General features: G+C 38.0%; 1 protein-coding gene across 4 annotated transcripts in view; it reads right to left on the bottom strand.

Moving 5' to 3' along the window:
* Nucleotides 1-13,580, bottom strand: part of PATJ (PATJ crumbs cell polarity complex component) — a 148,993-nt gene that overhangs the window by 130,163 nt on the left and 5,250 nt on the right. For all 4 annotated transcript variants that reach the window (XM_050306309.1, XM_050306306.1, XM_050306308.1 and 1 more), the window contains 7 exons: nucleotides 10,466-10,522; nucleotides 10,217-10,383; nucleotides 8,376-8,558; nucleotides 6,908-7,047; nucleotides 4,923-5,121; nucleotides 3,138-3,266; nucleotides 1,280-1,492 (listed from right to left, as the gene is read on the bottom strand). In XM_050306309.1, the coding sequence (XP_050162266.1) occupies nucleotides 1,280-1,492; nucleotides 3,138-3,266; nucleotides 4,923-5,121; nucleotides 6,908-7,047; nucleotides 8,376-8,558; nucleotides 10,217-10,383; nucleotides 10,466-10,487 (1,053 nt within the window). In that variant the 5' untranslated portion in view covers nucleotides 10,488-10,522. Of the gene's footprint in view, nucleotides 1-1,279; nucleotides 1,493-3,137; nucleotides 3,267-4,922; nucleotides 5,122-6,907; nucleotides 7,048-8,375; nucleotides 8,559-10,216; nucleotides 10,384-10,465; nucleotides 10,523-13,580 lie in introns of those variants that run through there.

Raw genomic sequence — 13,580 nt, 5'->3', positions numbered from 1 at the left:
AAAACTATTTTTTCCCCTCTAGACTACATAGGATGCATAAGGAGGACACTGAAAATACATCCAGAAGAAATAACATTGTAGAAAGGTTGCAGCATCTACAGTGCTTGGGGATGATTGGTGACAACACGAAGAGAGAAAAATAGTACTTTGTAGAGGAAACAAAACTAGGACCATGTTATTTTTTCCCTAATATGGGCCTTGGAAAATATGATCCAGTCAGAAAAGAAATGCCTCGTAACAAGGCTGATTCTCTTGGAAAGCCTTTTGTCAGAGTATTGGACAAAGCCACCTTTAAGATTCCAACCTTACGTACAAAAATCCCCTCCTCCCATCTCTCTCCCACTCAGATTTCACACTACACCGACCCCTCTTGGGAGAAGAGGAGCTTGAGAAAGACCCACAATACTCAACTGGCAGCTTCAGTTTTCCAGAAATGCAAGACACAAAGCTACGGGCTGCCCAGCAAGCAAGAAGGTGCATTTATAGTAATATGACTTCTACTCTGACCTTTAAAAACGGTGCTTAAAAAAAATTAGCTCTCTTCACTCACATTCAAGAAACTAAACAAGAAAGAAAAGGCTACTCAGATTCTACACCTAAATCTAAGCAGCACAGTAGCAGCAGATGGTACACAAGCACAGCTTTGTTTATGTTTCGAGACCTACTGTACACTTAGTGTAGCATTTGTTGATTTTAATTACTCAAAACTGAAAAGAATGACTTCAAAAACAAGAGACTTTGATATGACCATGATAAGATTTGCTAAAACAAGTTTCAAAATTTTTAGATATATTTCCATCACAGACAGTAGCGTAGACTATGAAAACATTACACTTATGTTTCATAAAAAGATGATTGTGCTGAATAATTCTGGTGTGGCCGTGGCGCTCTGGATTTCAGAGTAGGGAAATTCAGAGTCCAGTTTTAAATCCACTTACAAATGATTGATTAGCAAAAATTTAATGAGCTAAGGAGAACTAAAAGTACCACTTATCGATAATGTTTATGGTCTTGGTAATTAAATTACCCACTCTGAAATAAATTCTGTAAAGCTGGTCATTCCAATCCCAAGATTATAGGTATTAATAACATACAGGAAAAAGGGAAAAATTATAGAAGGCAGGGCTATAATAATGACCACTTAAATACAAGCACATGATACCTGGAAACTCAAGAGAGAAGTACTTTAGGTCTCAAGAACACTCTGTTCTCTCCTTCCTTTCTGATCACAAGCCACAAATATACTTAAAAATGTTGTAAGGGAGCAGCAGGTACTTACATTTCCATTTTGAAGGGAAGGTAATGTGCTGACTGGCCAGCTCACAGGAGCTGGTGGAGCCTCCATGACTTCACACTTGGGGTCCCTTGCAACGATCATCCTAACAGAATTCCCACAGTTTCTCAGCACTTGGGCAACTTGCTCACTGGTCATTCCTTGCACATTGGTCCCTCCAATCTGTAGGATGTGATCTCCTGTTCGGAGCCTCCCATCCTTCAAATACAAATAAAATTGGAAAAAATGTTTCCAGGCTATACATAAAATATCTGTTCCATTACAAAACTGAAACTTTATGAGCATCTTCATGGCCATGAGAACAACGTGAGAAAACACCAGCAAACCGACCACCATGGCAACATACTAAATAATTCAAGGACTCGTTTGCACAATCATGAGCTGTTTTTTTCCACTGTTTTGCTCATTTAGGAGAAAACAGAGAGCAACAATGTTTTATAATCTCACAAATTGTCATGTATTGCTGTTTCATAGAACAATCCTCACAGGACAGGGGCTAGAATGAAAGCACAGCATTTTGATCTAGGACTTTTTAGATTTTTTCCTAGTTCTTCTGTATTAGCCTGACAATTCTTCTCTCATATGACTAACTCCAACTTGAGTGAGTAAATCCACTGGAGGTAACAAGACTATACACAGACCATTTTTACCTGATAATTATGATTCATGACCTATATCATAATTTCTACTATAAGCAAGCATTCCTAGGACCAAATCCTCAGCTAGTATTGATCAGCACAGCTCCACCAGCTTCAGTGCATTGATTTATACAGCAATCACAGAGTTATTCCCAGAACCAGCTCAAACTCATTTACAAACTCATCCAATTTTAACATGTATATGCATCATTATTTCACATGTTCTTAATGATGTCCTCATTCAGTTGAGAATGATGTGGTAAGTTCTTAACTTACATGCTTCACTGGTAGCCAAAACACTTTATTCCTTACAGCAAAACAGGTGTTTGACAATAATTAAGAAATACTCATTTATACACAACAGGTTCAGGGTGATACAGTCAAGCAAAAGCCAACATTTTCCAGTAAAGCTCTTCAAATTTCTAGTTTTTATTTCTATCCTATACTAAAGGAAGTACCTTAGCCTCTCTCTTTGTATGTATGGGTTTCAGTCCTCAGATATTGTGACTCACTATGATTAAATTAACTTAAAAAATCCAAATTTGTTTTGTTATTGCAAGTGTTCTACTCTTAAATGCAGCAACACAGCACCAAGTCTTTAAAGATGAGCAACCAAAGGTTGCAAACTGTACCTGTACAACTTAAAAAAGAACCAGGTGCTTCAAATGGCTTTGCATCAAACCTAAGTGTCTCTTTGAACTGGTCAGACTGCAAGGCAGGGATCAAAACCCCTTGGAAATTAAATCCACTAAACCCAGGACATTTTCAATCTCTAAACAGAATTTTGTAATGCAATGACTTCAATAGGACAGATCCTCTTGCCTGACAATTCATTTGGAGAGTTTGTCCCTATAGATGTTGCCAAATGTGCCAATTTCTACAGTGTATTTGTCCTCCCTCAGGTTGACCAAAAGCTGAAAATATAAAAAGTATTGAAAATATCGGGCAACTTCTCAGAATTTTGGCATGTTCAACAATGTTACAAAAGCCAAAGCATGTCTGAGAAACAACTTAATTTATATCAGGTGCTGACTTTCTCCTCAATCATACCTTCAACATACTTATTTATGAAGTATATGTTGGCATTCAGACTTTGATGCTATCAGCTTCCTTTTGTTTAAATATATTAGTTTATTTTAAGACTGTCAAAACCAGTTAATTATACTTTACAATCAAACAAGAAGTGACATAATATAACAAATTACCCGATCTGCTAATCCCCCAGGAACAATCGTTCTTACAACTACTCCACTTGACTTTCCTCCTACAATTCCAAAGCCTAATCCCGAACCATCGTTAATCAGCTCAACGTCTTCAATGTGGCCCCAGTGAATCTGCAATTAATAAAACCAGGAGATTTTAATTTGAGTCGATCATTAATGTTTCTCACTTTCACGTGAATGACAAGAATTAATCAGAGCAATTTTCTGTCTCTACCCCACATACTGGAGATCTGTGGGATTTTGTAAACTCAGCTCCATTTCCTTATGAATAGGCAGTGGGATTTATCATCTGTTTTTAAACACACACTTTGTCCTTCACTTTCAGGATAACAGGATACTAGGAAAAAGTTTGACTAGGAAAAAGCAATTTTGAGATTTTCCTGCCAAAATGAAAACTATCCTTTCAGTTTTTCATAAATCAAGAACACTACAAACAAGAGGGAAAAACAGGGGCAAGGAGCTTGCACTGGCCTAGTTTTCACTTAGCCTTGCCCAAATTCTTATTTCTGTTATTCCACTTACTCTAAACACCACCAGGACTGAATTAATAGCACAGCACAGTATTCTGCCATACTGAATTGGAAGCAAATTTTCCAAGCTACACTGTACCATGACCTTATGTTCTACAAGACAATCAGAAAATAACAAAGCTGTTAAGCAACACAAACCCAGCCAATGTTTCTGTCAGATTAATATCTCATAGAAACCAAAATGGAGCAGAGTAGGCAGATTTAAGTCTTCTGTGAATAAAGGATTTATTAGCATACTGAAAATCTTTGCCAGGGCCAGTTAAATATCATAAAAGAAGTTTAAGGACCCCCTGTAGAGATATATATTTGTATTTTATTTTGTTAGTCTGTTCAGTGCAGATCTTTCATTGAAAAAGTAGTTAAAGTTTAATTCTTTAAAATTTTCAGTGCAATAAACAATATTGATTATCCACTAAAGCCTTCAGATTTCACTACCTCTGTAATAATCATGAGGGAAATAATTACTGAGAATAAGGAAAAGCACTGCTTTTACCCAGATTTCCATCAAAATCTACTAGCATAATAAATTAAGATTCCAATATTGCAATCCCTGAATTTAGATGTGCAGTTTGACCAAATTCTGTGGAATTTGGTCCACATGGGCCATATGGGTAGAACACAGATGGAAGTTCAGCCCTTATTTATTGCCAGTTCCAGTGACAAGCTCTCCTTTGTCAGGAAAACAAAACGAGCTCACAATTAACGAAATTTGCAGATAAAATAAAACCCTGATAAATAGTGACTGAGAGGTACTTTACAGGTAATTTCTGTTTGTTTTTTCAAACAAGACAAGGCTTTTTGGTTTGAGCAGTGTAAGTTTAAATTGGTTGGGGTATTTCAAACAGTGTTCATGACAGGTTATGTTTACTCTCTTTTAAGATGTAATCAGAGCATCTTTAATTGCTGAGCCCAAGTAGGTTTCAGCTGGGTATACTCGTAAAATTGCTTTACCCAGCCTATGCTGAACAGACCCTGCTGCTAAGAATATGTTGATCTATTAAAGCTTCTGCTATCCCATAAAAACCCAGGATCTATTTTATAACAGCTCCATGCAGCTTTGCAATGGAAGCCTCACACTTACTGCACGGTGAGTCTAAATGAAATGTCATCACATACAAAACCTGATTAAAGCAAAAAATCCCTGCGTGTAAAACTTGCTAACACAAACACTTAGAGACGTGAACAAAATATCCAGCACAGTTCAAAATCTGATTTTGACAGTATTACAACAACTCACAGTCTCAGGTGGATTTACATCACTTAATAAGACAGCTGAAGTTCTGCTGTTCCCTTGAACTGGCTCCCTGGCCACGACCAGATGCAGGGACCCCGTGGATTGCTGGAGGAGGGCAATGGCGTGCTGATGGGAAATGTTCTGATCCAATGGGGTGCAATTAATGGCCAGTATGTGGTCATTTTCCTTCAGTCTTTGATCCCTTAACAAAACATTGAAAGCAATTTTTTAATGCACCACAGTGACTTCATATCAGGCTCGTGTAGTTTAAATATGAACATGCAAAATACACAGTTGTGCAAGGGTAAATGTTTATATATTTTAAAAATCCACTTATTAGGATGTCTTCACCAAATTCCAAGCTACATGCAATCCACACTGTAAACTGCACTGCTCAGACACATTTTGCTCCAGCTTTATCATGGTACAAAACTCTCTTCAATTTTTTATTTTGCTTCTACTCAAAATGTAATTGAAATTCCTTCATCCTTTCTTGTTAATACTGAACTACAAAGCAGAAAAAATTATTTTTGTAGTTACACGATAAACTAGGAACTCTTCTTCATCGTGTTTAGCACTACATGCTACTATTTTTAAGTATCCACAACTCAGGCTTTGATATTGTTTTTATCATTATTTAATCTAAAAATCAATGAGCTGCATACTTATAATTTACTTAAAATTTATAGTATCAAGCTTCATACAAGAAACTTTCTTCGAACAATACACAGTTCAGTTGCTACCTTGAGATAATATAAATTTCACAGTTAATTCATCCCAGTGATGAATTTAGATTTGTGACAAGAGAGAAACCATCACTCATCTCCTTTATTAAATATTCATTCTGAGCACGAGACCAAACTGTTACATAGACAGACACTGCCTTCAAAGCTCTGTAGGAATCCAAAAAAAATCTCCAGGAGATCTTGTCTCAGAAGCAAAATGGGAAGCATGCTGGGGAAATTTATAAACTCCCAAACAATGTAACTGCACATCTTAACTAAGGCATTTTAAACTTCCTTTTTATCATGCCATGTTTAAAATGTTTCCCAGAAATCACTTTCTTCGAGCACGAACCATATTTTAGATTCTCTCATCAAAGGAAGTGAGCAGCAGGTCATCAAATCCTAAAGTGAGATATTCACCCTCCTTTTGACATCCGGATCAGTCCATCTGTCTCCACTTTGAAAGAGCCTTAATATGCTTTTCTTTAAGTGTTCTCTGGTGTGTTCTCTGTGGGCCCATCGCCATTATCATTCCAACCTCTCCCCACTCTTTTTGTCATCCTGTGTTGGCACTTCCTGACATGTGTTATTTAAAAAGTGACACCAATGACTTGAAATCTAGACACATTTTCTTGAAACATAATTCCGAGCACTGCATTTGTCTCATGCCAACTCTTGTGGTTTTACAATCACATTTTATTTTTAAAGGATTGCTCTGCCTTTTGTTGTTGGGTGAAAACCCACAGACAATACAGGAAGAAACTGCCTGAAGCCTTGATTCTATGATGACATCTGTGCAGGGATCTGTCGGGAGAAGTGGATCTAAATTTACACAGGAAACTAACAGTAAAACCAGCTATAAATAGGGCATTGTCAGTGGTACATAAATAAAGGAACAGGGGGGGAATCTTTCAGGGACACAACGCATAAAAATTAAAAAGGAATCTAATTTTTATTTTTCTTGTATTCTTTTCTGAGTTTTCTTTTGTTTTTTTAATCAGTTCTCAAGATTCTCTAAAGTGAGTCATGACTTCTGGAAATTCCATTTATGAATCGCTCAGATATTTAAAACTCATCTGAAAATCTGATCCTCAAAACATGAGTCCCTTCAGTTGAAATGCCAGAATTCAAGATACCACCACCAAAATATCCCACCAGATAACCCAGACAAACATGTTATTCTGATGGAGTTTTCAATGTGAATGTCGTGACTTTTCCCTTCATGGAAAATACAATTTTCCAACACAATTATAAAGATCTCACCTGTCAGCTATGCTTCCTGGCTGGACTTCCTTGACAAAGATACCAACTTCTCCCGAGCTGGGATTTTTAAGGGCAACCACACTAAATCCGAGACCTCCAACAGAAGGTTTATCGATCTTTATTGATTCTATTTGTCTTCCCTAATAAAATAGAAAATAAAATTATTTACTAATTTTTAATGCAATAGAATGAGCTAGTGTAAAATTTATGAACACTGGAAGAATAATTCTCCTCCTAACACTAAAGAAAGGCAAAATACAAAATATGTTATTTCTATAAAAGCTCCTCCATTTATTATTTTTAATATAGCAATGTATTGGATATGCAAGAACTTAGAGGTTCTGAAACCTCAGGGAATTTAAGAGCTGCTTTCACACTTCATTCACATTATGAGATGAATTCCAAACTGGATGAGAACTATGAAAGAAGTGCTGTCTAGAGCAATATATTTGGGATTTCTGGAAATGCTGTATAGCTAAACTAAATTACTTGTCTTTTGGCTCCCCTTGCTTTTAATGCTTAATTTTAGGTGTGCATTCAAAAGACTGTATTTTTTAAATAGAGAAATTAATTTCCTTCCCATCCCTGCAACTTCACACTTAATGCTAAAAAAGTTTGCTTTTGCAACTGCCTGTTTGTCAGTTTTAATACAAGATTTCTGGGGTTGTTTACTGGGAAATATTCCTCAGAGAATGCACTACTATCACAGCTGCTTTATCCAAAATAACATGCAGTCTTTACTGCTAAATCTTTTACCTGATGAGTTAACGACATACTAATGAGAAGAGTTATGCTCAAAATATTACAGCTACATTAAGGTAGTCAATTAGCAACAGTTACTTAATACAGAAAGGCATGACTAACCAATTAAATTAATGGTTCAAAGTAACACAGAACAATACATCTGTGGTATAAATGCCAATCCCACGTGCATGTATGTCTGCACCTGTACAAATTCTTATGGAACTTGTACAGTTTTAAATCACAAGTTTTTACAATTCACATGGCAAAGTTAAGCCAAACTAAATGAAGAGTTCAATAAAATATTACATGCTAGTTCTTTTAATCCTTCACACTGTTCATATATTAACAAAGTTGGCACATTTCCAATTCAAAATATACTTGATAAAACAAGTTTCTCTATCAAAAGAAGTGTCTGCTGAAAACATCCATTTTCTACTAAGTGTCATCAAATACTGAAAGCATTTTCTGGAAACTGAAACTTCTTTACTGTGTTGGTGCATTCAGCAGGAAGCAAGACTGAAAAAAATTGGCAAAGAAAGGAAAAAACAAAACAAGCCACCAAACCATTTCTTTTTATTGCTGACTTTATCTTCCACAGGGAAAAAGGTTTTCCTCAGCACACTTCTACTCTGTACTGGTTAGGAAGCACCACGCTCCCAGATACACAACAAAAAAGCATTGTGAAAATGTACTCCAAAAGGAAAGTAAGTTTGGAGAGCCTTACCTTTGCCATTTGTTGGATGATCATGTTAAATTCATTAACTCCCAGGTTTGGAGTGAAGGGAGGTGCTTTGGGTCCAGGTGAACTGCAAGGTGTCCCAGCAGTGACTGATTTGTCAGCAAACACGAGCAGCCCTCTCTTAGTAAAATCAAAATCTACTGAGCGGTCAGGAGGCATGTAATTGAGCTGTTAAAAATGAACAAAGATGTGGGAAAACTATAAAAAAAACAAAAGAAGGGATTTCCACATACACCATTTTGTGTGCAGACTGCCAAAGAAACAGGTATACCCATGTTCATATATGCCTATTCACACAAATATACTCACCTGTATAAATTAGGCAGTGTTAAAATGTAAGCTACAACCAAGCTACCATATCAAATTTAAACTGTTTTTCAGAAGGAAAGTTCCCTAAGTGTTCCAGCTGTTTTTCTACTCCACTCTTTTTTCTTTGTTTCTTTCACGTGTCTTCCCTGCCCATGCCCGTTATCCTCTTTTCACTCTGATATTCCAGAAACAACACATGCAAAAGCAGCAAACGTTAAAGAGGCACTCAAGTACTGTTGCAATTGTCAGGCAAACCAGTATAAAATTTTGGCACAAAAATCCAAATACTCTGAGAGTCACTCAGGAGCCCAAGGCCTGGTCTGTATTATCCCTTCCCCAGAGAGTGCCTTGGGTACAAACTAGTTACTGCTGAGCATGCTATCACTGCTGGAACTTGCAGTTCTAGTCCTGACTGATAATGAAGAAATGCAGAAATATTCCAAGTGTGGTATAAGAAACAGGAAAATCCCATCCTTAATGGAAGTGCCCATCCTTAAAAAGAATTTCAAGAAAATCTAAATTTTCTAGATATGAGAATTCCTAACACTCTGGATGTAACATCCACTATGTCCCAGTCACAAATTTATTTGTATACTTATACATTTTTTATTAGTATGCAGACATGCATCCAAGCTCTGGAAGGAAGAGATGCAGAATGTATGGGAATATGGCAAGAAGGGATAATGAATGTCACAGCCATCACCACGCCACCCAGGGAGGAACATGTGCAACACATTTGGCAATGACAGCAAGGTGGCCTTGTCCCCCTGACACCACCCTGCTATATCTGCAGCTGGGAAGGTGCAGCTGAGACAGGGATTGCTACTGCTCAGGCCCTGACTTTGAGCTTTTGCTGCTGATTTTAAGTTAACTGCAGGGTGAGACCTGTTCATGCAGATGTGTCATGGATGCCCCATGTTCACAAAATCTAAATGTCAGCTGGCATTATAATCCAAACTACGCAAGTTCTGACCGCTGCTGAAGCCCAGTAATTTTAAAACTACTTGGGTAGGTGTGCATCAGAGCTTGGCAAATCTTCAGGAGGGGTTTTCTAGACTTTCTTTCCCAAAGCAGGTTAACCATTCTTGTACAAATTAGCAGGAACTGAAGTGGTTTTGTCTTTTAAGGAGGAAAGATGCTGCCAGTGAGCTGATAAACGTATTTAGCTTCTGTGAAAAACAAAGGATCCCAGTCCAACACTGTCCAGAACTCAAAGTACTGGAGCTGATGTCTTTCTCAGATGCTTTTTTCCGATCGGTGTGGTTCCCAACACCTGCTTCTCCAGCATTCCTTTCAAAGCACGTTGCCCCTTGACCTGTTTGTTGCAAAACCACTTCTCATTTCAGCAGTGACTGTTGATACTAGCTTCACAAAAGAAAAAAAGCCCAACATTCACTCACACCACATTACAGCTTATTAATGAGAGCGCCCTCGTTAACGCACGCCTACACATCATGATTTAAGTTCCATGCTGCCCATAGTTACCATCACACCAACAACTGTAATTTTACACTCACTTGTTCCTTCAGTTGCTTGATGGATTGCTGGAGAGTCAGTATCTGGTTAAACAAGGGGCTCCTGAGGGTGTTCCGTAAAACAGCCAGGTTTTCCTGGTGCTGGGAATCCCTTTTCTCATGCAGTTTTGCTTGCAGACGATCCAGGATCTGCAGCACCTGCTGCTTATCTGCACCATAAAGGAGTCCGGGTTAGGAATGGAGCTTCCTTACTCACTGCCCCACAAAAGCAATCACTTTCAGACCACATACCTGCTGCAGGATTTTCAGGCATGTTGAGGGGTATTTTTGGAATAACCTCAGAATAACCTAGATGAGATACCAAAAAAAAAAAATAAATCAAATTAATAAATTATATACCCAAACAGAATAGTAACACACGATAAATGCAATAATAAAATACTAAGCTAATTTTACAACAAATTTAATAAAAAAAAAATCCCCCGGTTGTTTACCCCAAGTATTCAACAAAGCTCTCAACATACCCAATAGCACTGTAACCTCAGCACGTCTAAAATTTTTTCCTTGCTCTGTGTACTTTTCCTTTCACACATAGAAAGGAATATGAACAACTTTCAAATATGAGTAAAAATTCAGGTTATAAAAACAAACTGAAAAGGAAAGAAAAGAAAACCGAGACATAGTTATGTTTAACCAATTATTTTGAATATTGACACAGAGCTAAAATCTACCTATTATTGGGAAGATACTTTTACACCTGATTAGTTATCTGTAGACAGTATATTCTCAAGATAGCTCAGCCCTGCTGAACGGCAATGTAGGTGAAACATTGTGTTTCTTTACAAAACAACGACACTTCCTCCACTCATGGGAACAGCACAGAATTAAGGCCCCAAATTGGGCAAATTAATCCCTATTCTAACATGTTCCTAAGGAAGGTCAGTTGTAAGCCTCAGTGGTGGAAACAGGTGATAGAAGCCTGTTCTCTCCTCCTGCAGCAGACTGCCTTTCTCTTTTCTACGTACATGACAAGCTTTTAAGTAGCAAAATATCCTTTATCAAGCTTTTAAGGGGCAGAATATCCTTTATAAAGCTTCTCCACAGTGCCAAATAGAACAGGTCTCCAACTGGGGCTGAGGCCTAGATGGCAGTATAAAAACAACAGACTTGCAATTAGCAGCGATGATAAATTTGTACCCTTGCTTGCATGTTATTAAGTTGATGTGGAGCCTGTCATTCTGAAATCTATCAAGGCAGCTCTACCAAAACACACATGAGGAACAAGATTTCTTCACTTAGTACAAGCTCCTCTGAAAGAAGTCAGCCATTTAACAGCACAATTTACATAATTTTAATTATATCCAGTCTATAACTGTGTAATTTCAGAATAATATATTTGGATTTTTCTTGGTACAAAAATAGCTATATCTATATATCTCTATAAAAAAAGCTCTTTATATTGCTTTTTTAATCTTGCAATCCAAGACTATAAAGGGTCATATGATAAATGTGACACCAGGGTAAGCACATCCCAAGGGCTCTCTCCTAGCAGGACCTCTGATCCTTTCAGCTCTGTCTCTGACACTGTCTGTGCTCACACTGAAAACAACTGGAGTTCTGGGAGGACACTGTTAAATTTAACGAAATATCAATTATGCACGTGAGCAGTGTCTCTTCTGCAGAGTCATATTAAGTTGATTTACCTAATCAAAAAATAAGTGGAGGGAGGTTTGTCACAAATCACAATTTTAGATTTATGCACCCTTTGCTGTGCACATCTGAGCAGTTTTGGCTCCTGAAGGAATTCCTGCAGAACTCGGTGGGTTTGTGTGGTTTCCACCCAGGGCAAGGCAAAATCAGTCGCTTTGCAAGACTATTAACAGATTTAGGAGGTCATTTTAAATCAAACTCATAGCAAGAGTTGAAGCAGCAAAGCCATACAACCCCTGAAAGATTTTCAGGAATGCATTTGAACTTTTGGAAGTGCTGCAGCTTTATTTTCTTTTCCATTCAAAATAAAACACTTCTAAGAGCACAGCAGCCTTTGATTCTGTGCTGAGATTTGGTTTTGAGGAACAGATGAAAACACCGTTTCCTTACACACTCCTGAGTCTTCATCTAAACCAAAAAGACAAAACTTAACCTCCTCGACTAAAAATACTGCATGAACCTTAACAAAACAGGACAAAGAATATGGAAATTTGTTCTTTCTTCTGAGTTTTACTTCCCTCCGTTTGCTTCCCTTCTCTTTTTCTGCCTCACACCAGCCAATAAAAGAGGGGGAAAAAAAAACTCTAAAGCAAGCGAATCAAAATCAGAAACGGATGGAAAATAACTCGTATGAGGAAAAGTGGCCTGGAATACCTTTAAACCAGCAGTGGGGTGAAGAAAAGATTAAACTCGGGAAAGAAATCCAGCATGGCAGGAAATAACAACAACTCGACAGCACCATGCCCATCTAAGAGCCAAAGCCAAGAGGCTGGTCCAGCTCCCCAGACCTCTTTCATGCATTTATTCTTCCCTTTCCATCTCCATTCATCAGATCCCATAGTGAGCTGGAACAGAGAGCTAAACATGCAGAAAAAATCCTTCACGTTTTGGTAGGGTGAGTTTTCTTCCCAGCTAGCTCTGAGCTGCCAGCACTGGCAGAGGAGGACAAGAAGGGACAGGGATGTGCCCACACCTTGCAGCACGAGCAAACTGCACCGTGAGAAACACCCGTCCCACACCAAAACAGCCTCAAAGTGCCACCCTGGCCCTCCACAAGATTAATCTTTTTCCTATTACAGAGGGTGTAACAACAGCAGTTATGACAATGGAGACAGACCCAATGAAATTGGAGATTTAAATTTAAGGAGAAGAATATAAGTGAGAGATCTAGGCTCCACTGAGGCTGAAGTTCCCTGGAGAAGGAGGTGCAAAATGGGGAGGGGAAAAAAGATTTAAAGAAAGTTTCAGCTTGAGCTGCTCCAAAGTGTCACTAAGAGCCACTCGTGCTGGTAGATGCCCAAGTGGACCTCATGTTACAGTTCAAGTTTACACAGCACTTTGGGATTCCTTGTGATCAAAATTGGCCTTCAGCCAGCTTGCAATGCTTTTTAATGATTTTTTTTTCCTGCAATACATCAAAACCACCCTCGATATTTCTTTGTTCTCCTTTCTTTCATAAAAAGAGAGTGGGGAAAAAAAATAAAGTAAACAGCTCCTTCTGGTGTGAAGGGATCCCTGAAAACATAAATTAATTTAGAGTTTTCAAGTAATGGATAGTTGAGGACAGGTCTCTAAGACTGGCTTTCTGGCAACTCAGAAACTCACAAATCCATGTATTATTGATCTCTTTATGTTCGGGAGCCCAAACGTTATCATTAAACATTTTCCAAACACACCCTAGGTCAGAGCACAGTGT

The sequence above is a fragment of the Myiozetetes cayanensis genome, unplaced genomic scaffold (genome assembly GCF_022539395.1).
Source record: "Myiozetetes cayanensis isolate MyiCay16 unplaced genomic scaffold, myiCay2020 scf12, whole genome shotgun sequence".
In the NCBI taxonomy this organism is placed as follows: domain Eukaryota; kingdom Metazoa; phylum Chordata; class Aves; order Passeriformes; family Tyrannidae; genus Myiozetetes; species Myiozetetes cayanensis.
The sequence above is the reverse complement of the archived record's forward strand: the minus strand, read 5'-3'. Positions and strand labels throughout refer to the sequence as shown.